At 38.9% G+C, this 23,091-nt stretch overlaps 2 protein-coding genes across 3 annotated transcripts; both read right to left on the bottom strand.

The window, feature by feature from the left end:
* Nucleotides 1-285: 285 nt before the first annotated feature.
* Nucleotides 286-12,173, bottom strand: npc1l1 (NPC1-like 1). Of its 2 annotated transcripts, XM_042488106.2 has the most exons (21): nucleotides 11,982-12,173; nucleotides 10,265-10,426; nucleotides 9,193-10,104; nucleotides 8,723-9,016; nucleotides 8,411-8,634; nucleotides 8,214-8,314; nucleotides 7,939-8,111; nucleotides 7,255-7,383; nucleotides 6,258-6,440; nucleotides 6,037-6,151; nucleotides 5,661-5,926; nucleotides 5,387-5,476; nucleotides 5,109-5,299; nucleotides 3,308-3,435; nucleotides 3,070-3,199; nucleotides 2,933-2,988; nucleotides 2,677-2,827; nucleotides 2,285-2,516; nucleotides 1,601-1,714; nucleotides 1,279-1,441; nucleotides 286-1,189 (listed from the first exon to the last, which is right to left on the bottom strand). In XM_042488106.2, exons 1-21 carry the CDS (start codon nucleotides 12,021-12,023, stop codon nucleotides 966-968), a joined length of 4,080 nt encoding a protein of 1,359 aa, XP_042344040.1. In that variant the 5' UTR covers nucleotides 12,024-12,173; the 3' UTR covers nucleotides 286-965. The 2 variants fall into 2 exon arrangements, with proteins under 2 accessions (XP_042344040.1, XP_087933111.1); XM_088076985.1 differs by having other exon boundaries at nucleotides 5,109-5,476.
* An 8,265-nt stretch (nucleotides 12,174-20,438) lies between these two features.
* nono (non-POU domain containing, octamer-binding) lies at nucleotides 20,439-22,155 on the bottom strand. The gene has a single exon (XM_042488216.2). It carries the CDS (start codon nucleotides 22,036-22,038, stop codon nucleotides 20,719-20,721), a length of 1,320 nt encoding a protein of 439 aa, XP_042344150.1. The 5' UTR covers nucleotides 22,039-22,155; the 3' UTR covers nucleotides 20,439-20,718.
* Nucleotides 22,156-23,091: the final 936 nt, after the last annotated feature.

Below are 23,091 nucleotides of genomic sequence, written 5' to 3'. Positions count from 1 at the left end.
ACAGTTACTGAGAAAAATTATGTAATGCATTACCAAAATAAATGTAAGTGTAAAGTTAATTTTCAGACATTTTTGATGCAGCCTCTAAGAAAATTTGATACCGTATTTCTCATTACCAAACTATTTGATTGTGTCACAGAAACACAGTAAATGGAAGAAATTTCACAAGTCATATTTTTATACAGACAAATCATTGTACACTGATCAATTAGTGTAAAGACTTTCCTAGGTGCTGGAAGTATAGTCACAAATGTTATAAAAAAAAAAAACAAAAAAAAACGTCTGCACACTTAAATCTGTATATTTTGTTTAATTATACACATAACCTTTCAGTCATAGACCTTGTATTTGATGCATGACAATCTAGCGTGTCTTTTTTGTACCATAAATAACTTATGAAAAATTATGATACCAAATGTTTAAACACATTTGATAATATTCTTTACTGCTTGCACAGTATACACCAATGCCACCATACTTCTATTGAAGAAACTATAATATGAAAAACTGGAGTGTTTGTTCCATAAAATCATTTTAAACAGTACTAATGTTAAGTATTAAACATACAAAATAATTACATACAATACAAAAAATACAAAATGACTAATTCAAGAACATTTGTCAACCTCCGGTCAAATCATTCCACATTTGGAATCAACTCATCTTGTCCAGCAGTGCTTGTGAAGACAGACGTGTAGATTTTCACATGTTAAGACAGGAAGGTTGACTCTTATTGCAATAGTCCACTCTTGCATTTCTCAGAAATATTGCACAGCTGTGTGTTGTCGTCTTCAGTCCCACCTCTCCATTTCTGATTGAGGTACATAGTTAAGTTAATGATTTCCATACGGAGCAAAATACATGACTCCATGTTCACTATCTCTGTCCTTTTATGTGCCTGTCCTTGTTCAGTTTGTCACAGAGGTATTCACTTATCAGAGCTTAAAAACAGTTTTTTGTGGTGCTCAAAAACGGTCAATTCTTTCCTCTTTCTTCTCCTGTCGGTTCTCGTTAATTTGTGTAGGTCTGCTGGTGTACTTTATGAAGTCTGCACCCTGTTTCATCTCATTGTCTTCATAGCTCAAGTTGTCATAGACTTGTTTCATGTTATTTCTCATCTCCAGCCCTTGGCTGGCTTTTGCTTTCTCCTGCTGGAGCTGCAGCAGCACTGCTTTATTCACACCGGGACCTGAGAAAAGGAAAAATGAAATTTATTGTTAATATAGCTCTTCAAACCTCTTTGTTGCACACATAAACAGGCATCTATGAAGTACATACCAAAGTAGCTGAGCAGCACCGGGAGGAATATGAGTCCGTGAGCCATCCCCAAAAGTGTTATCACCAGGTTTAATCGGAAGAAGAAGATCTGGATAAGTTGCGCTTTGGCAAATGCCAGCACAAGTATGCCTGGCAGGTTGGTCATAGCAACACCAGCGAACACCTACAGGGCACCAAATAAACATGCTTAATTGCTGTTAATGTATGTGCATACAATCAACTGTATGTGGCACAAAAAGTGAATGTTTATTTCTCAGATTTCTGCTTCAAATTTGTGCGAGAGTAACAATGTGTGCTCTGCATTGCTATACAGTTCACTTACCGCGCTGCCCATGTTGGCAGTAGCCTCCATAGCTCTTTCTACATGTGTTGGCTTAGTGCTGAGTGCAAAGGATCTGGTCATATGAGACACAAACTCCACAGAGATGCCCACGGCCTGCAAACAACACAGCCAATGTAAGTTTGTAAAGAAAGAATTGTTGAAAGATGAATTTCCTCAGTGTGGGATTAATAATCTTATTCTAAGAACTGGCTATAGAGATAACTGATGGTAATATGGATTATAAATATCTTGCTCCATTGGAAACAAATTATAACATCATAGACTGGGGAAAATATAGAAGGAACATTCCAGCAATTTAGTATTGCACCTGCATAAAGTTGGAAGAATCAAAAGGACTAAAACTTAAAAAAGAATGATCAAAATTGGAGCAGCAGGGGCTAAAATGTCTTCATTGCTAGTCCCTCACTTGGCTCCCAGATCCTGTATTTCCCATAATGCAACCCAGTAGCATCTTTCTCCAGGTAAGAGCCTGGTAAACACACATCTTTTCAAACTGCGCACTTACAATTTGTAACACAGGCCCAGGTCAAGATAGTTTTTCAAAAGCTCTAAAATCACAGAAGACATTATGGAAGTGTCCTCACAGGGTGAGTATTTCAAGTAAAAGCCCTGTGTAAAATCGGTCGCGCGCCTCTTACATACCCATCGCAGACATGTTCTTACCGTGACCAGATTGATGAGGGCCACTGCGTTGTAATCAATGCCCCACAGTGTCATGACACCAACAGTGTCCACTGTGATCATGATTATGGTGATGAGGTTGAGCAAACCAGAGCGAAGATCCAAACCCAGTAATAGACAGCACACCACAAAGGTCGGCAGCAGACACAAAGAGATGTTGAAGAGTCCCTCTGGCACAATGGTCAGGTACTGCTCGTAAAAGACATTAGTCAACCTGGAGGAAAGGGGAAGAAAAATAATGGTCAGAAATGACAGATTGCATAGGATTAATGACCACCACCATATGAATAATAAAATCACAAACTTGTAGAAGCAGGAATAGATTTTTTGGAGGAGCCAAGATGAGATGGAGTTTGGGAAATCAAAGTACTTACGTGTAAGGAAATACTTCAAAGTCAGGTGAGGTGCCTGGTATCTGCCTCATGCCCAATGTGATGTTGTGGGCCAGCTCTCTGGCCTTCAGCAAGGCAGCAGTGAACTCCTGAGAGTTGGTTAAAGGTGTGTGGTAAGCCATGAACCGAGAGGCTGGGAACACACAGAGGAAAAAGTTCACTTACCACACCATTTCTATTAATAAAACAAGATGCTTTACAGTAAGAATAAGCTTTAAGATTATTTGATTTGACATACCTATAATTTCCCCACTCTGATCTCTCACCACAGATGTGTCATAGGCTCCAAGACCACTATAAAATGTGACAATAAGCAGTGAGAATGTTGTTTTCATGTTGTTTTTATGTGTGCACACGTAATGTTACAATACACACCCTTTGGGGCACTGAAGGTCCGGCCTGTTACCCAGGAAGTCAGGGAGGAAGCGATTGAATTGTTCCACAGTTGGCCTGAGGACACCATCTGAAGGAATAGCCATACACTTCCGGGGACATCGCCAAGTTGCTAATGAAACATAAAAGCAAAGTAGTTATTTATTAAAGAAGGGTAATTTCTTTCATTATGTAAGGAAATTTCATATTAAAGAAAGCATGTTAAAGTGGTGATTCTCACGTTCACTTGCAGGGCAGAACTTCCCAGCATTGGCACCAAAGCCATACAGACGACAACATCTGGATCCAGGGTTCAGCCAGTCAATGAAATCATCTACCCAGGAGTTAGCAGGAATAGCCAAGTAGGATCTAAAGGAATGCAGGAGTGTCCGTATTTAAGGATAAGACTAGTGTTATTCTTTGTTTTTAGTCACCAAATCTTAAAGACCAACAACAACAATTTGTTAGTCCATCCTTCAATAATGAGATCAGTCTGTGCATAAAGTTAATGGTGGTGCCAGGAGATAGTAAGCTTAGCTTAGCATAAAAACCATACCCTGGCTGACTTTGTAAACTATACAGGCCCATACTAAACTATAATATTAGCGATACAGATTTTGTTACCTTTGGAAAGAGTCAGGCAAGCTGTTTCACTGTCTCTATGCTAAGCTAAGCAGCTGCTGGCTGTAGCTTCATATTTATGGTATTTTCCATTTGTACTGGGAAGATGAAATTTTCAAGTTTCTATTCAGAAATTTCAACTGAAACGACCCCTGAAGTCGAGTTTTTTTTGAAAAGTCGGAGGAACCTCATCTACCCCTCAAAATCCAAGATGTCTGCTTCACGCATCAACAGTAGTGATGGCTGAAGTAATCTACTGTTAATCAGCACTTCTGTTTCTTTTGTCATACACAGTCCTGTCCAACTGTTATCTGTGGACATGTTGCTAAAGCGTTTAAGCGTAAATGCAGTCTTATCAAATGTATTGGTAGCAATGGCTAACCTGGCTTGAACTGGTTTTGCTAAAAAAAAAATATTTTTCCAACTACTGGAATGCGGTCAACTCAGCTGTGTTGTCGCAGACATGATATTGGTGATAATCCCGTCATCTAACGCTTGGCATGAAAGCATATACGCACATTTCCAAGAATTCCCAATTATCCCAACCTAAGAGCTTTGACAGTGATAGCCTACAAACACACAATTTAAGGGAACATAGTTTCACCTACTTTAATCAAGCATTTCAAGACTTAACCCTTCTGGTAGATTTAATACAATTCTTATCCAGCATGATTGTTTTTTTAGTTTGCATTCAGTTTCATATAATAGGCTACTGTAACTCAAGTTTCCCCTTTATGAGATTAGCTTTGCCAGCAAGCTACTGATAATGGGAACCATAAATTAGCTCAATAATACTTCTTATCTCCAGGAAACAAACATATGTTGTAATCATAGACTGTATAATGCTGTAATATAATTCCTTTAACTGTCACATTACCCCAAAAGCATCTATTGATAATTAGTATATGTCATGATGATATGTCAGATGATTTATGGTGATCACTATATAACATAATTCTCTTCTGCAAGTGTTGCATTTATACATCACAAATTATTTGTTTGGTGGAATGATATACAGTACATATTAAACTGAAAGAAACAACAAAATAAATTGTTTTACTCCTATTAATCAACCTGGTCATAATCTTAACACAATGGTTTGAATAATACACAGGCAGTCATTACAGTGAATGTTTTAGGTGTTTGCTCTCTATTCCACTATTCCTGGCACCATCAATTAGAAGCACCCTTTATCTGCTCAGTGGCGTTCATGTAACCAAGTTCATCATTAACTGATCTGATTGTTGGTATGTAAAAGGTTGCTTCTATGATATCAGGAGGTTCAAGGATCTGTCAGTGAAAAATAATAATGTGAAGGACAAAGGCAGAGAACCACACTTCACTGGACTGAGCAGAGCAAGTTTTTTAAAGCTACGCATTATTAAGACCAGGGAAAAAAGTGTGCAAATAAACATACTCACAGATCAGGGTAGTTGGTGGCATACTGGATCTTCTGGGTGAGTGAGAACTGATCGCAGCCCACGCTGGAACAGACTGCATTCATGCCCTCCACAGTGTTGAAGTTGAAGCCCTTTTTTGTTACAAAATAAACTGGGACTCCAACTTCAAAATATTTGTACAGGTATTGGAAGTAGTCCAACATATAAGAACCCTGCAGCAAAAACAGAATAATCTTTGTCAGGTTACATTGAAAGAGGAGTGCACAGGCATATATTCTTACATAGCAGTACTTACTGACCTTAGGCATAGCCAGCTCCTGATCTAGACCCACGGTTACATTAAACATGAGGTATAAAGATCCACAGAACATGAAAATGAAAACCACCATCTGAGGAGAGCACAGGACAGAATATATTAAACAAATATCCAGTTGAAAGGCATGTGTTCATGATGAGCAAATTCATATCTTATAAAAGCCTTAGATTTCTTATTTAATGTACTCCAGAGACCACAGGTTGAAAAATAACTGTCTTGATAAAAGTCCAATATAGCTAAAGATTTAAGAGCTTTACCACTATGATCCTAGTGAAACGGTGCAACAGGACGGGGGCGTAATATTTCCTCATGAAGGGCAGCAGGAAGCCCTCATTTGGCTTGTTGGGGCGCTGAGTTGACACTGTTACACAGCAGAGCAGTTCACAGCGGTTGTTGTCTTGGCGCCGGGCGTCTAGGGACAGCAGGGCCACAAAGGCTGTCATCTGAAGGACGAAGTCCATGAGCACGGCCAGTGCAGCGTACAGAGCAAAGGTTTTCACTGCTGGCATGGTGGACAGGGCCCCTTGGGTAGCAAAAGACAGAAAGATTTATGCACTTTTATTGAAACTTAATGGTCCCTTCTCACAGCTGTGCGCAAAATGATTTAAATGTAGTTTTTGCAAAAGTTCTTACCTAGAAAGAAGCAGACAGCCTCAGAGAGACTGCATAGGAGCATGCTGGGAGCTACGCTTCCGAGGACACGACCAATCTGCTCCTCTCTCCTCTCTTCTGGCCTCCGTACATCTCTCTGAAAAGGTTTGGAGTAGTAAGGTAACATCACCAAAAATGATATATATTTATACCTTAAAAATTAAGCCATACTGCACATTCATGGTGCGCACACTTGTACACACCTGGTACTCCAGAACAAAGATGAAGATGTTGTCTGCTCCAACAGCGAGCACCAGGAATGGCACGACCTGCAGGATCACCAGCGAGGAGGGGATGCCAATCCAGGAATAGAAGCCCATGGAGGTGAGGACAGAACAACCGACCACCAGGATGCCACCCAGGCCCACAAGAAACTTGGAGTCCACCTACAGGATGCAGAGATAAGAATATGTCTTTCAACTCAGTGAACCTTTTGTGAATCTAGATGTCTTTCAACTCTGTGAAACATCTGCATTCATATCTTTTGCTGTATCATGTTTTCTGTATTGTATAACTTCATGGCCAATGACTCAATGTGCTTTACAGTAGAGATAAGCACTATACAGCTGATACAGCCGTACCACTTCAGTCTTTCTTTATCTCTGTGATGTGATAAGTACTATTTTAACAACTTTACTTTCTTGGTGGAGGCGTATGGTATCCCCGGCACATGTTGTATACCTCTGACTCTATAGAAACACAAGACAGTATATGTCGCAACATTTTAACAATACTATGAGTCTAGAGTCATGCTGGCAGCTCTGTAAAGCTGTAAAGACATGATGATACTTAGAAATAAATGCTAACATCACGCTGCCTGAAATGACAATGTTAACATGTTTTTGAAGGAATACCAACTTGGTGTTACATGCTAGAAGTTAACACAATACATAGCTGAGCTAGATAGTGAGTTATTAGTTATTTGGTTATAATCTGGAGTATTAGACAAAGTTAAGAGACAACCAAAGTTATTATAGATCATGCTGAGTGGGATAAAACCACAAGTGGTCACCTCATGGTAGCTGTAGAGAAAATGTCAGGGGATCATCTTCATCTGTAAAATTCATCTACTTTGGAGCAGGAATGTCTGTGCAAAAATGTATTGCAATCCATCCAATAATTGTTGACTAGTCTGGACTAAAGTGGTGGACTGACCAACTAAGACTGACTGAAAACATGACAGTAAAGGTTAATTCTTACCAGTATGCGCTTCCATGAAGAGTACTCCCCCAGTGCCACAGCAATGTAAACAAAGATTACAGCATAGCTGATCATGAAGATGGGGATATCCTCAGCTGTTGTTCGATTAATCTCATCCTCTAGAGACCTCTGTATACCAGGTTAAGACCAGAGATAAGACAAGGGTTAAAGGCTTGACAGGTAGTAGATTCAGGAGGTAGAAAAAGAGGAGAGAACTCAACGTGCCCTTTGAAAAACCATTGACATTAGTCTTTATCAGCATTGCTGTTGATTACTTCTTTTTTGAGAATTTTAACTTATGAGAGATGAAGGATGATCTGCAACAAAGGTCCCTGTTTGGTCTCAAAACAAGAACTTCAAGATTACATGGTCAGGGTCTTAAAACCCTAGGCCAACAAGATGCAAATTTATGCTTTCAAGGATAGCGAAGGCATGACCCTACACTGCCTTACTCTGCCTCTGATTTGCTTACTCTGACATTCTTCATCAAATCCTAACCAATCCCAGTCCTCTTGTCTAAACCTTAACCAACCAAATCAACAAAGGCAACAAGAACTAACCAGTCAGAGTGAGAGGAGGGTCATGCCTTTGTTCTCCAAGGAAATGCAAATTTACTACCAGGACATCCTAGCTAGTGATCACAGATGTATAATGTGCTTCATGAGATTCCATATTTTGCTGTACCTCTGCCATGTATGCAAAGGTGAAGTTGGCGGCTGGGTTCTTCTGGTAGTCCTGAACAATTTTAAGAAATTCTGTCTCCCACTGCATAGCCACTTTGAACTTGGGGTCATTGCGAGCGTAGTTGTTGAGGGAGAAGGTCAGGATGAAAGCCTCAGCGTTGGTGAAGTCGTCATCTGGAAGAAAGCAAGATGTAAAACATTAAAGCAAGTCGCCCTTTTTCTGTCTTGCTTGTTAAGGTATTTTATGTGTAAATGATAGTGCTAAAAGTCACTCACTATCGTAGCCTCCCACCGCCAGGAAGGGGAAAACTGGAGCTCCATAATCAGCCATGCAGCTCATACCTAAATCAGTGATGTCTTTGAAGGACAGGGGGGAGCTTGAGAAGAGATTAAAAAATGGATTGTTAAATTCCTGAGCAGTTGCTGATGAATTGTTAGAGCTTGATTTGAAATTCCATTTAATGGATCCTTACTTGAGGCAGTAGATTAAGTGGTCTCTCCAGTCCACTTCTTTGGTCACTCCCAGCTCTGTCATGTTCACCTTGGCATTAATGTTGTCCAGGCTGTTCTGGAAGTACTGTGGCAAGCTGTTGATTGCACAGTCCGTCACCGAAGGGTTGGATGGGTTAAGCGGTGCAAAACACACATCCTTTAGAGTTGCTGTGTGGTTCAGATCCTCTGACCAGAAGCTGATGTTCTAAAAGTGGAATAGAAGATGCATCAATGTATCAAATCACATGGTGAGCTTTGGCCAATATTTTCAACTTTGATTCTGGTCTTTTTACCCTGATTCGTGTCTGGAGCTCCAGCAACTCAATGACGAGATCTTTGGATACAAGCCCACTGAAGTTCTGGGGTCCAAAGAGCAAAGAGTCATAAGTGTGGCCTTGTCTGCCCGGCGCTGTCAAGATCAGCTGGTTCGTTCTGAAAAAGGGGCCAAAGTGTGAATCGTGGAATTCTTTCTCCTGGCGGGCACGGCTGTTGGGAGCAGACCACAACTCGACTGGATCGGTGGTTAGCTCTATGGACTTGAGACCGGCAGAGAAGACAGCTACTACTGCAGCCGATAACAGGAGCACCTGTGAAAATAACAAGTGATTCCGGTAAAAAATTGTGTACATTGGTTTCAGCCCGATTTCTTCTGAGTGTCCCGAGACAGACATGTTTCAAGCTAACACTGGGGGGCAAAAAAGTCATAAATTTGCTATCACATATTCTGCTTTTTACTGGTTAAAAATGCTTTGGTGAAACTAACCGTGAGAGGATAAGAGGCCATGAGGGTTCCCCAGTGCTGAAACTGTTTACTTAGGAAAGCTTGAGCGGCCATGCTGTTTCTGTCCGCGCATGTCACCTCTGATGGATGAATGACTTGCTGAGTCACATCATTACTGTTCTGGTCTTTGTGTTTCCCCTGTCTCTTTCCTTTCTCCTCTGCCTTTTTTTTCTGGGACCTCACCAGGCAAGACACGGCGAGGTAGAAAATGAAGGCAAACAAAAGAAGACAGAGTAAGATGATAGAAATCACGAGGAAGCCGTCTGTTCCCAACAGTCTGAAGGGGCCGGGGGGCAGTGCAGGAGATGGCACCTTCGGACACGACTCTTGGCAGTCCTGGCAGGAGCAGACCTGGCCCCCAGATGGTGTGATCTCATTACACTTAAGAGCACGTCCATTGTACGGAATCACACCCTTTGGTAGACCCTCTGTGTCTCCTTCTTTTTTCAGTTGGAAGTCGATGTCCAGTGGAGCCAGGCCGTTACTAGAGTCTCCCTGGAAGTCATACCAGTTCTGGGGGGTGCAAAGCTTGGCGCCATATCGACCACACATGGTGGCAATGGCGAAGCCTCCTGTGGCTGGGATCCGGACATTCTTACAAGACTGAAAGGCGGCGTCTGCGAAGGTGGTGCTGATGAAGGCCTGGTAACCTACCACGGCTTCCCTTATCTTGCCCAGGCTGGTGACATTCATGACCTTTGTGACCTTTACTGTCTGGCTCTGGTTGGGGCTGCAGGTGTTGATGCAGTGCAGGTGGGCAAAGTTCTCAGCGCAGGAAGGGCAGCGGACCAGCACTGCCTTAGACAAAGTCAGACTCATTTCCAGTGATGACAGCTGTTTGATGGAGCAGCAGGCAAATGTGTTGCCCTCTCCGCGGTCCAAAATTGGACACACCTGTAGCAAGAACAGGTGCTGTTTTATAAAATGACAGACTCAAGCTCACATCTTGTCAAATGAATTTCTTTTAAATTAATTCTCAGAAATAAATGTACTCTACTATGCTTTATTCAATCATGTTCTCTGCTCACTTGAACACTAAGCAGGATCTACAGACCTGTTTGAGTTTCTTGTAGTGCTCTCCTGTGATGGCACGGGCACGGCTGTAGTTAAAACAGGGGACGATAGGGGGGATGAGGGTGTCTCCAAGTGACGGATTACGACCACACTCCTCATAGAAAGCGCAGTAGCCTGGTTCATGTTGGGCCTTTGAGAGCACCTGCATTGAAGACAGAGTTGTCAAAAATACTCACAGTAGAGGAAGCCACATTATGCTGTAAGTGAAGAAGAGGGAACACTTGTGAAAACTCAAGCGATTGACTCTTTACATGTTATATTGAAAAATTGGTAGTCAACATAAATACCATAATAGAACATTTAGTGTCACAACTTCACAGTAGGGCTGTACTGAGCCCTGCCATGTTAGTTACTTAATGCCACCTAGTTAGACAAATTAAATGGAAAATGTTCAGTGAAGTATGTTCAAGTTCAAATGGGCTACATATGTTAAATGTTTAAGGCTGATTACAACCACAATTCACATCTTCAGCGACAGAAAATATATAATAATTTATTTACATAATTTATACAAATTATATGAAAGAAACACTTGACTTTGACTTTGACTTTGACTTTTCCAAATTGTGACAGAACTTATTTGGTCATCCAGATTTGACTTACCGTATTTCATATTTTCAATCTTAATACACCAGCCAAAACCAAAAACCTAAATTAAAATTAAATCACCGGACCCTACAACTGTAAAATTAACACTTTATTTACTATGAAGAATGAAAACAGACATTAATCTAGATTAAATTTACCAACATGCTTAGGAGTGTTAATTTTAAAATGCCATCTTTTAAACATGATAACCAATTTACACAAGCTTATCTTCTATAATTAGGCTATATTTTTTAATAGGTCCTTATAACTATCAGTTGTACGGAAGATTTGAAATGCCAGAATAAACGCAAAACCCAGAAATAGGTGAAGTAAACTCAAATACACATTCCATTCATTCATCCATCTATTTTCTGTAACTGCTCATCCTCGTACGGGTCACAGGGGGCTGGAGCCGATGGACGGGCTACACCCTGGACAGGTTTCCAGACTATAACAGGCTGACACATAGAGACGGACAACCATTCATGTTGAGATTCACAACTATGGGCGATTTAGAGTCACCAATTAATCTAACTAGCATGTCTTTGTACTGTGGGAGGAAGCCAGGGAACCCGGAGAAAACCCACACTATCAGTGGGATAGCAACCCTCTTGCTGAGAGGTAAGAGTGCTAACCAATGCACCACTTTGCCGTCTAAAACACACATTGTAAAATGCAATTCATTTTCATGAAGAAATTAAACATTATAATGTGTATTATATTTATTTAGGTATTTAACATCTTCCATACAGCTGAACTTATAACCACTTGAACCAACTGAACCGCCACTAGCTTGGGAGACGTTTCTCTAAGGGGCTCATTTCGACTTTCATTTCGTTAAGGTGCTTTACTGCCGTAACAAATTGTCAACCCTTACTGCTACTACTGTTAGTAACATCTGGATCCATTATTACGTGTAATAACAACTTTAAACATTTTTAGCAATTATTTTTCTACTTTTTAGTCCTTGTCATAGATCATATCCTAGTAAAAACCAATAAAGTTTCTAATACTGAAGTATGAGAATAAAGCAATGTGACAATATTATTATACTGTTGACTAAAACTCAGGCAGGTTCCTTACAAAGAAAAATTAACAGACCAACTTACCATACAAGTCAGAAAAGTAGTCAGGACTGTGAAGCGGACCATGATTCCTTAATATCTTTCAGAAAGCGAAGAGTCAGAGTCCTCAGGTACAGTGCGTAATGGAGTGTGTATTAATCACCTCTGCCTTTTTGGAAAATACATTAGACAAAGGCAGTGAGAGAGAGTCTCTCCTATCGTCTGTCCGTTTGTCTAACAGTGTTAGGGTTGGGCAAGGAGAAACATCATGACATGCCCATCGTCACCACTCCTGTGATGTCACACCTTTCTTATCTGGTCTGATTTTGTGACTGGCCAATCGCAGCTAGGAATGCCAGATATCTGTCTGATAATTAACACAGGAGATTTCGATAAAGTTGCTGGGGAGATCCAAAGCAGAGGGAGAAACTACAGGAGAATCCGAAATAACAACCGCACCTAGTTCTTTACTTCGAGTCATATATTTTTAGTGGCCTCTGCAGCTTTTTGTGTTTCTATTGCAGACACAAACAGACATCGGTCGCCCTGAATCAGATCAATCCGTTTGCTGAACATGTCATTCCTGAATATGACCTTTAGACCGTCATCTAAGTGACGCTGTTGTGTACAGATCTGAAAGAACTATCTCTGCTAAAGTCCCTGATACATTTATGTCCAACATTTGTTTCCCTTTCAATCACTTTTCATATAAGAGTCTTACATAATACAGAGTAACAGCCTGAAGACGATACCTGCCTGCCATGCCAAGTCAACGTGACTAATCACTTCCTGGATCGCATCCTACAATATCAGATCCAGCTTGTAATAATGTCCTTATCTGGTGTCAAGGTCATATCTGAGATAAGACATTCAACCAAGACTCCATGATCATGCTTCTTTGTATCAGAACTATCAGGGCGAAGGTGCATAACATTTCAGTTAGTGATAAACAGAGATGGTTAAAAAGACAAGAAGAAATGGGGCAGATATGATGATGTTCTTTGTTCTTTCTTATGCTGATAAGACACGACATCAAGCAGAATCTTGTAACTTGGCCAGAAAACCAAAAACACTATTAAAATCAAATAGTAACATCTTAAGAGTTATTTGTTCCTCTGTGAATGCATTCATTGCAGACTCTTATTTATCTAGTGTTTTTTTATGCACCCCTATGATACAAACAATCTCTATTATACAAATAACCCTGAGAGGTGCACAGTGTACTGGCACCTGTTCTTTATGAGTGCCTATCTCAGCGTACACAAGGGACTCTGCCCATTCATAAATCCTTTTTCCAAAATTCAGTAAGCATCTTTATTTTTGAAAGAAACTTCTACAGAAATCCAAAGGACGGAGGCTAAGTTTGAATGCGTGATGCTACATTTTGGGCTTTAGTGTAACATGAAAGATTGAACTTTGTATAAAATAAATAGTGGATGCTCTCTGAAGCCCCTGCACCTTAAAGGCACAAAATGGTTTAGTCCACCCCTGCACGGGGATTTTTCTATAAAGGGAGCTAAAGCCGAAAGAAAAGTGTGAAAGAAAGACAGAAAGAAAGAAAGAAAGGAAGAAAACTGACTGCGTTGTCTTCCCCAATAAAAACATGAGAGTAGGAGACTATTCAGCGAATTAACAAATAAAATGTATTTACCTAAACTCATGTTGCTAAATTATTTTGACAGGATTTTTTCTTTAAAACAAACATGTTTTTCATTGAGTGTCAAAGAGGGAGCAAAGAAGTGCAACTAAAGCTGAAAAGAATACGATTTTAAATGGAAAGCATTTTTATATACCCAGAAAACGAGTTCTTGCAGATTACAACCAGCTGAAACTTCTCACAGTTAGAATTCGTCCAGTGTTGATTTTTCAGGAGGTTTTTTATTGGTAGCCAAATTATCCACAGGGGTCTCTCCCTCTCCAAAACAAACATACTGAAAAAATACTGATTAAAGAAGTTTCACATAAAATAAAAATAAAAAACTGATGTTTTTCTGATGCTGTATTGCATGTCGGAGATGGGACACTAGCCCAGCACCTGCTAACATATGCTCACCTTTTTTCTCTGATAACTTAAGACTTAAAACTTTCAATTTTTACCAGGAACCGACTTATCCGTAGAGGTCTCCTCCTCTCCCAAACAAATAGACCAGGTCAGTTAAACTGTTTAAGCACTGAACAAAATTTCACATTGAAAAATCTATATTTTTCTGACGCCACTCGCCTCTGGCCCATCCAGAGCCAGTGTTTCATTTGTCCGTTTGGGCTACTGTAGAAACATTGCGATGCACAACGGTGTACTCCATGTTTGAGGACTCACCATCTAGATATAAATGGCTCATTCTAAGTTTGAGACAAACAAAAAAACAAACAAAACAACTTGACAATTCTTATTTTCCACTGTATTTTGATAATACAGTGGAAAACATGATCATATTATATGCTGTTTCTGCCAATACTTCCCCCTACACACTGGACCTTTAATTATCTTTTGATTATTTTATTCCCGGTCTGTTTTGCCATATTTGTATAATCGAAAGGTGCACATTGTACTGGCACCCATTCTTTATGAGTACCTATCTCTGCGGAGGCTTGAATGTGTGCGGCTAGATTTTGGGCTTTATGTAGTATTATGACAGCTCCACATAAAAAAAAAAAGTAATATGTATGCAAAGGTTTAGCACCATTATTTTTTTTAATAACTTTTGACAAATGAATATTCATATTTCAGATAAATACTACCATTATGTTTACCTTGACAATGTTACATTTTTGTTGAAACTGTCAGAGAAATATTGTAATTGCAATAATATCTTCATTAAAGTGGACTGAGTATTAAACAAATAAACAAATATCATTTGATCACTTGAACTAATGAAGCCAAATTATTTATACATGTTATATAAGAGTTACACACAAGTTTTTCATTGAGTTTCAAAGAGGGAACAAAGGAGGTTTATGCTTTAATAATAAAACTAATTTAATAAATTAATAATGGATTACAGACATGAACATTACTACACAAGTACAGTTTTAATTAATTAATTATATTTTGGGGAACATATTCTTATGTCCTTTAATGAAACAGAATAAGGTATAAATGAAAAGCATTTTGTAAGTTAAGAAAACATAATACCATGGTTTGTTTACTCTATCTAGACATTACAGTGCTTGTTGCATTTTTTTTTTTTAATTTTGTTGTTGTTGTTTCATCTACTGTTAATCAATTTGCAGCACAATTAAACACCTTAACAGTGAAGCCCTGACACGCATCAACAATTTTTATTTTTCATTTTCTTAATTATCTCTGATTATTTTATTCCCACTCTGTTTTATCAACTTTTTATAATCGGGATGTGCACAGTGTACTGGCACCCATTTTTTATGAGTGTTGTCTCTGCATTTGCGAGGGACTCTGCCTATTCATAATTTTTTATTTACAAAATTCAGTAAACATATTCAGAAATCCAGAAATCAAAGGCTTGAATGTGTGCTGCAACATTTTGGGCTTCGGTCTTACAGGAAGGCTAGGTTAAAGCTTACATAGTGTATAACTATGGTTTTAAATGTGGATAAATATGTTTTAAGATGAAATGTTAAACAATCAAGAATGAAGAACAGCTCCACTAACACCAGATGTCATTTTAATGCACAGGTTTAGCGCCTGTTCCTTTGCAAAATTGCACTTAGTGCGTGTTTTTCCTTTCTTTTTTCTTTTTTTGCATTTACTTTGACACCAGGTACTTTTGATGCACAAAGCAACATGTAATGTAAAACAACACAAAGGTCACAGTATAATTTTGAAGAAAACAGGGTATTAAATGCATTACTATTTTTAAGGAATTTCAGCATACTATTTGAGCACCATCATACCAAGGAGGAAAGAGTCACTAAGCAGGTTTTGCTTGAAGAAAGGACACAAACAAATGTGTAAAAACTTGTAAGAAATGTATTTTCTATGTAGAACAGCTCAACTTAACAATCTGAAAAAGGAAATCCAGGGGGTTGATACAACTGTAACTGTAATGCTTGATCAATGCAAAAACATACCCGTCAGACACTTTAAACAAAGCTGAGAAAATTATCATAAATATTTCTCTGACAGTCTGAAAACAATGCAACATTTTAAGATAGCTTCATACAAAAGTTATATTAATACTTCAAATACACACTACCATTATGTTTAGCTTGATAATATTACATTTCGGTTAAGGCTGCCAGGAAACTTTGGTTTAATGCTAAGGTCATTTTTATTGATCGGTTACTCATGATGGTGTATCTGATTGTGTTATTATACAGGAGTTCATCTTTGTGCTTTTTGCAATGAAATCTTCATCAAAGTGAGTATTAAGCAAATCAACAAATATAATTTGACCACATAAACTCATGTTGTTGAATTATTTGAATATGAAATGTTTTAACATAAAATTTGCAAACAAATTGTTCCATTGAGTTTCAAAGAGAGGGAGCAAAGGAGGTTAATGCTGTGAGCTTTGATTGATTATTAATGGATTACACACAAGAATATTCCTGCATGTACCGTATAATTTCAGTTACTGAATTACATTTTGGGAGAATATTTTCATATTTTAGAAACGCTCTTAAATTATTTGAAAACTAATACTGAATACAATAACGTTTTTTATGAAGAGCATCATATAGGTTCAGAAAACTGATCCTTCATTTAAACTTCAATATGACAGTATGCATTACAGTTTTATTTTATTTTTGGTTTTTTGTCTTGTGTGTTTAAGCAATGGAAGGGAAAGCGGGACCACTTTTCACAATAAGTGCTTTTATATTTTATAAATGTTAGTACCCTTTGCTGATAACACTTGAGTCTTCATTGGTAAAAATGTATTATTGCAATGTATATTTAGATGTAATAAATGTACTATGTGATCATGAGATTGAAGCAGATGTCTAATTTAATGTGTACTGATACTGTTTGGCATTTCCCAATTTTCAAATTGCATAAAAGAGGAATATTAATATGTGTGTAGCATGTTTCCATGTCTCTCTTGTGATTAATGATATGTGATATTATATTATATGATATATTATATGATATATATATATATATATATATATATATATGTATATATATATATATATATATATATATATATATATATATATATATATATATATATATATATATATAACTTACCTAAAAAGGTCCTTACACGTAAAAATGCTGATTTAAATTACTAATACTCACTGAAAGTACTCTGTACTTTCAGTGAGTATTATCTCTGCATGGCCTGATTTATTTATTATAGACATGTATTATATTTATATTAAGGCTTCTAAGCATTATGCAACATGTATAACTATGTAGCAGAATGTTCAATATAAGGAATAACTGGTTAGACATATCTACTTAGTCACTGTGCTCTTCTGGGCTCAAAAGCCTCAGTTTCATGATCGATAAAAAAAAAAGAAATATCTTACAGATAGACCTTATCTCTCTTCATCTATCTGAGATGGTACAGTGTTTAAAAAGTGCTTCTCTGAACCATTTTTTCCGTGAAATCTTGCTGATCTCACCTCAAGATAATACTCACTTTCCCCTCTTTACGATCGAGTCCTTATCGATCATCATTTATGGAGCTGTCACTGTGCTGCAGTACGGTCATGACTTTTTGGACTCCCGATACGGGTGGAGTGTAGTTTCCTCGGAATGGCCTTGATGATCAGCTGATCTCAGATATCTGCAATTACCATCAGATTATCTTTTATCAGGTGACAAATTGGCAAGAGACTCAACAACAGGTCACTTGATTAAATTCTTTAATTTACCACTATAAATTAACTTTTTACCTTTTAGTACATTATTCTTCAGCTTTTTCTATGGATGTTTACTTAGCAGCACACAGAGGGGCACAAAGGCTCTTTTCACTGCACAGTTGCTGTCTGGCACATGCACACTGAAAATGTGTGGCTATTATGCAAGTCTAAACAGTTTCAGTCCACTTCCATCACCACAGCTATGTTTACAAACCAGACTTTCTCTGCAGGCTGTCTGTTTGGGTTTCATCTTGACAGGTCATCAGATGAGGCATGGCTTGGATCAGTACCGAGATCAATAAGAGCGAGCTGAAACAGCACTGAAAAGCTTTTAAAACTTGTATTCTATGCTGCTGAGATTAATGAACTTTAAACTATTTTTGGGATGCCAACTGTAATTTTCTGATGTGGTGAGCCTCAATCCTGTTTATTCAGCAGGACACAGAATCAGGCCTTCTTCCTCATACAGATTTAAGACAGACACCCCTCTTACTTTTATAATCTAGGACACTGTCCATGTTGTCAGCGTGTAGGTATGCAGGTGTCACAGTCACTGCACACTGTGTGGACAGGAGTGTTTGGACTGTCCTGTAATCTTTGCTCAGTTATCACCAACTCTCTCAGCTTACTCCTTGGCTAAATGGTGAATGAGTCACAAAAATGTCTGCTTTGGTAGGTGGTGAGTTGCCCAGGGAGACATTCATCAATAAAAACCAGGAAGCATTGGAGGCCTAATTAACAGAATGTTACAATATTGCTTGTTACCTGTAACAGTGGCACACCTTTAGGGCAAACACCACCTAAATTATAAATTCCAATGTTATTTCCCTGGCCGAGGAAAGTTTTGTCAGTATTTGTGAGCATGAGCTGCTCTCTCTCAGAGCCAGAAACCAGAGAAGTAAGTCTCAGACTTGTGATGTCATCGAGCTGCTGTATAGACAATAAATGGGAAACTAATTTTGTTTATCCACATTATGTTTGTTGTCTTTTTAATACTAAAATTAGTTTTAATCTATTACACAGTTCTCAGTTCTGAAACAGGGAATGTACTCATATACTCACAACTTTCCCCTAGCTGCTCTCAGTGTCGTCTAAAACATCTTTCCCCATTCGTAGTTTATGAAGCAGCTCCAGACTTTATACTTGATGACATCACACATTTGAGTTTTAGCACTCTAGTTTTTGGTTTGGGAAAGAGAGTTGCTCACATTTATTAATATTTTTGGACTGTCTTTGACCACAGAAATACCATGTATGAATTCTGAAAATGAGCAAAGATCCCCTTTAATATATTGAAACCATTAATATAAATTCCACCTGTCCTTTTCCTGAAATATCACGATAGCATATCACAGCTGTTGGTTGCTTTGCTCGCTGACATCACTGTATGCACAACTGACCCTTTTCACTAATGTATCACAGCAGGTTAAACACAGCTGAGCCTTACAAAATCAATAATTAATGAATCTGCAAGTCAAATTGGGGTATTCACATCAGAGGTACAGACAATAATAACCCCAATAATAGTGTCAATGCACGCTTGTTAAATTTTGCAATTCAAACTGACCAATGAACTCCGTTAGCTGCAGCTATGTTGAAAAGTGAAATGCAAATACAGCAAGTGTTCATTTGTACTGCTCATTTTGCACTTAACATGCCTTTCTGCACCATTTTCAGCCTGATTTAACAGAGATTATGTTATTGATGTGACATAACATGCTGCCCTGAAATCAAGGTTGGGAATTAGCACCGCAGCTAACAACAAAATGCTGGTAAAACATGCAAGTGGCTGCTAGATTTGTTTTTTTCTTTCCAACCAAAGGAAAAATAAATGCATTGAGTAGACTTTGGATCCACTAGCCACAGTGGCTGGTGGACAAAAAAATCTCATTTCCAACCCTGCTCAGAATTGTAAATCAGGTCATTGATTCATCAGTGCCACAGTGTTCATTAAATCAATAATCTAATCAATGCCAGAAATACAGCTGATACCCGTGATAAAGGCCTGAACCAAGAACCAGAATGAGACACACACTGAGATTATGTAAAGCACTGTTCAAGTCTAAGGCCACCATAGATCTGAGGTTTGTTTTAGTTGTTTGTTTATATACATATATATATATATATATATATATATATGTATATATATATAGTTAGTTAATTTACAAAGTCGTAGCTCAAACAATCAAAACTGAGCTTTGGAAAAATCTTGAATGCAACCTGTTTTTTTTAAATCTCATATTGTTTGTCCAAGAGAGTTCAAGACACACTAAATACTTGCAAATTTAGCCTTTAAAGAGGTTTTATTCTGAGATATTTGCTTTTTTTTCTTTTTACTTTTTTGTGGCCTTGATTTGAGAGGACAGCTTAAAAGTGACAGGGTGAGAGAGAGGAGAAGAGGTGCAGCAACGGGCCGAGGTTGGAAATGAATCTGCAGCAGCAAGGACAGTTGCACATGAGCTGCCTGCTGTACCAACTGAGCCACTGGGTGCCCCACATATTTGCGTTTTTAATACTGTATACATATTTCCTGTATGTTCTGGGTGTATATTAGTAAAGAAACTGCTGAGAAATAAATATGCATGATCATTATGGCCTTGCTAAAATAACAAAGTTTAAGGTGGCCTGCGACTTTTGCACAGTATCGTAGATAAACATGCTTTTATGGTGACACATTTGGCTCCGCGCTGCATTGAAAGACAAAAATCTTCAAAATTCTTAGGGAATCATGAATTTATTCCAGAAGAGTCAACATGTCCAGGACACAAAACATATTCTATCCCTATGAAAAATGTATTAAACGTGAAAAATAAAGTAAAACACATGGCTCATTTAGAAGGTTATGACATTTTAGTACTAAAGAATTCAAATGTACAAATAAAAAAGGTAAAAAAAGAATAACATGCAACAGTTTTCAAAGTCCAAAAAGTAAGACTCACTACTTGAACTTTAAAATACAGTGAGAATAAGAAGGGGAAAAAAACAGACATGTGATTCAAAATCTGCGCTGCTTGTTGGGTCCATAGTCGCCAGGCCCGGGGACACCTCTGGGAAAACCACTCTGGCCTCCTCCTTGCATGTTGTTGTTTCCTTGCCCCTGCATCATAGGAGCATTCTCAGCAGCCATACCAGGAGTACCAGCGGGACCAGAATTTCCACCCAGTGAATTTCTGTTCATCCCGTGACCGCCCATATGCATCCTCATGTCTTGCTCCCTATTCTCAGAGAAGTTGCCCCTGAAGCCCTCCTGCTGCCTCTTCAGCATCTCCTCATTGCGCATCCTCATCTCCTCCTCTCTCCTCCTGCGTTCCTCCTCCTGCCGGAGCTCAGCTTGTTTCCTCTTCTGCACCTCCTGACTGTGGAGCTCCTCCATCCTCCGCAGCTCCTCCTGCCGCCTCAGCAGGTCCTGCCTCATCAGCATCACTTGATGCTCGTGTCTGGCCGCCTCCATCTCAGCCTCCAGCTTCTCCTGAGCCTCCTTCATGTTGCGGTCCACCATTTCGTACTGCTGCTTCTCCATCTCCATCAGCGCCTTCCAACGCATGGCATACTCGTACTCAAAGGAGCCCGGCTGAGCAAATCGTGGTGGCTGCTCGCGCTCTTTGTGATACTGCTGGTTTTTGTTGATGATTTTTTCCGACAGTCCCTCCTCTTCATCAAACTGTTCCATAGGTTCCACAGTGATGGGGCGAGGGAACGCTGTGAGAAGATAGGCACCCTCACTGCACTTATCCAGAGCCTTTCTTGCAGCTGGTTTTGAGGTGTACTCCACTATGCCCTTCCCTGTGGGCCTCCCTCTGTCATCCACGATCACCACAGCTCTTTCTATCTGACCAAAGCCTGAGAAGGCCTCCTCCAGCAGCTCGTTGGACACAAACTCTGGCAGGTTTTTCACACTTAAAGCAGCACCGTGTGTTGCAAACCTCACCCGGATGGGCCTGCCTCTGAACGGGGTATCATCCAGCTCGGCTCTGGCGATCTCAGCTATGATCCTGGTCTCCAGCCGGATGAAGCCGAAGCCCCTCTCCTTGTTGATGAAGATTTCACTGGCCTTTCCGTACTTTTCAAACAGCTTCTCCAGATCCTCCTCGGAGACTCCGGTTGGGAGGTTACCCACAAACAGCCTGCTGCGCTGGGTGAAGGTTTTCTCCCCGGGTTTCCTGAAGCACTGCAGGTCCAGGGTGAGGGCCTCCTCGGGCTTGACTGGCTCGCTGTGCTCCGGCTGCTGCCCGTTGGCGTTTGTTCCTCCGGGTTTCTTCTGGTCTCCCGGGCGGTTAGACCCGTGGTTTTGCTGGGGGCCTCTGTTTCCTTGCATTTTTGCAAATATATTTAAAACCCGAGTCGACGAATCGCTCGATAAAACCACGCAAACTCGGCGCACAAAGAGCTGCGAAAATGGCGAGCCTGCGTGCTGGCGCTAAGCTATTGTGACGCAATTTCCGCGCGACTTTTGTATATAAATCTGTGACGTAAACTCTACGCGACGGTGTGAGAAAAAAAGACTTCTTCTTCTTCTTAATACAGCCATGAAAAAAAACAAACACAGTAGATCATGGATCTATTATAAATCTAGATCCATGAAAAAAAACAGTCCCCCAGGAAGTCAGTGGGGGAAAAAATATGGATGTATTAAACAAGAAGGAAAAAACGCATTTGAGATCAAAATAAAAAGCTTATGGGAGTATCCTTCAACATATTACACACAATTTATCCAGTGAAGCTTGTGTTTGGAAGATTCAAGTCGATTTTTTTTTCAACACCAGCATGTTTTAGATTGGTGGAATATATATTTAATGTAAAGTTGTAATACAGGCAAAATAAGATTGAAAATAAATTGTATATCACACAACTTTTTTAAAATTATTTTTGGAAAGGTTCATGCTCATAAGAAGAATTTGTCAGTTTTTGTCTTTTCTTTGTATGTATTTTTATTTACTTCTTTATTGTGTATTTGTTTTGTCCCTACATGTATTTCAGTGCATTTTTGCAATGATCTTGTATTCAATAAAGAAATTTAAAAAAAAAAAAAGACCATTCTCAGTTTTTTTCTAAAATCTTACATTATATAATGTTAAGCTCAGTATGTATACTATATTGTCAATTAAAGTTGAGCTAAGTCATTTTGTATAAGGTTTAGTTTTTTGGGGGTTTTTTTCAACAATTTTTCAAGTTATACAATATATTGTACAGATATATAATACCTATTAATTGATCATTTAAGTAACATAATTTAATAATATAATTTCATATACATAAAACACAAAAAAAACCCAATAATACAGATAGCATTAGATTGTACGAGGAAGATTTAATCTTAGACATATACACCTTATTTATTTTAATTAGATATACATTTTCCGATTATTTG

This window comes from Plectropomus leopardus, chromosome 4 (assembly GCF_026936395.1).
Source record: "Plectropomus leopardus strain MGB_pleo_1.0 chromosome 4, ASM2693639v1, whole genome shotgun sequence".
Taxonomy (NCBI): Eukaryota; Metazoa; Chordata; class Actinopteri; order Perciformes; family Serranidae; genus Plectropomus; species Plectropomus leopardus.
This window is presented reverse-complemented; position numbering and strand designations above follow the sequence as displayed.

Coding starts and splice junctions, on each gene's coding strand:
- nono (XM_042488216.2), bottom strand. CDS start 22,038: ATGCAAGGAAACAGAGGCCCCCAGCAAAACCACGGGTCTAACCGCCCG.
- npc1l1 (XM_088076985.1), bottom strand. CDS start 12,023: ATGGTCCGCTTCACAGTCCTGACTACTTTTCTGACTTGTATG. Junction 10,105..10,264: donor ACTACAAGAAACTCAAACAG/GTCTGTAGATCC, acceptor TTCTTGCTACAG/GTGTGTCCAATTTTGGACCG. Junction 5,477..5,660: donor GTTTCACTAGGATCATAGTG/GTAAAGCTCTTA, acceptor TGCTCTCCTCAG/ATGGTGGTTTTCATTTTCAT.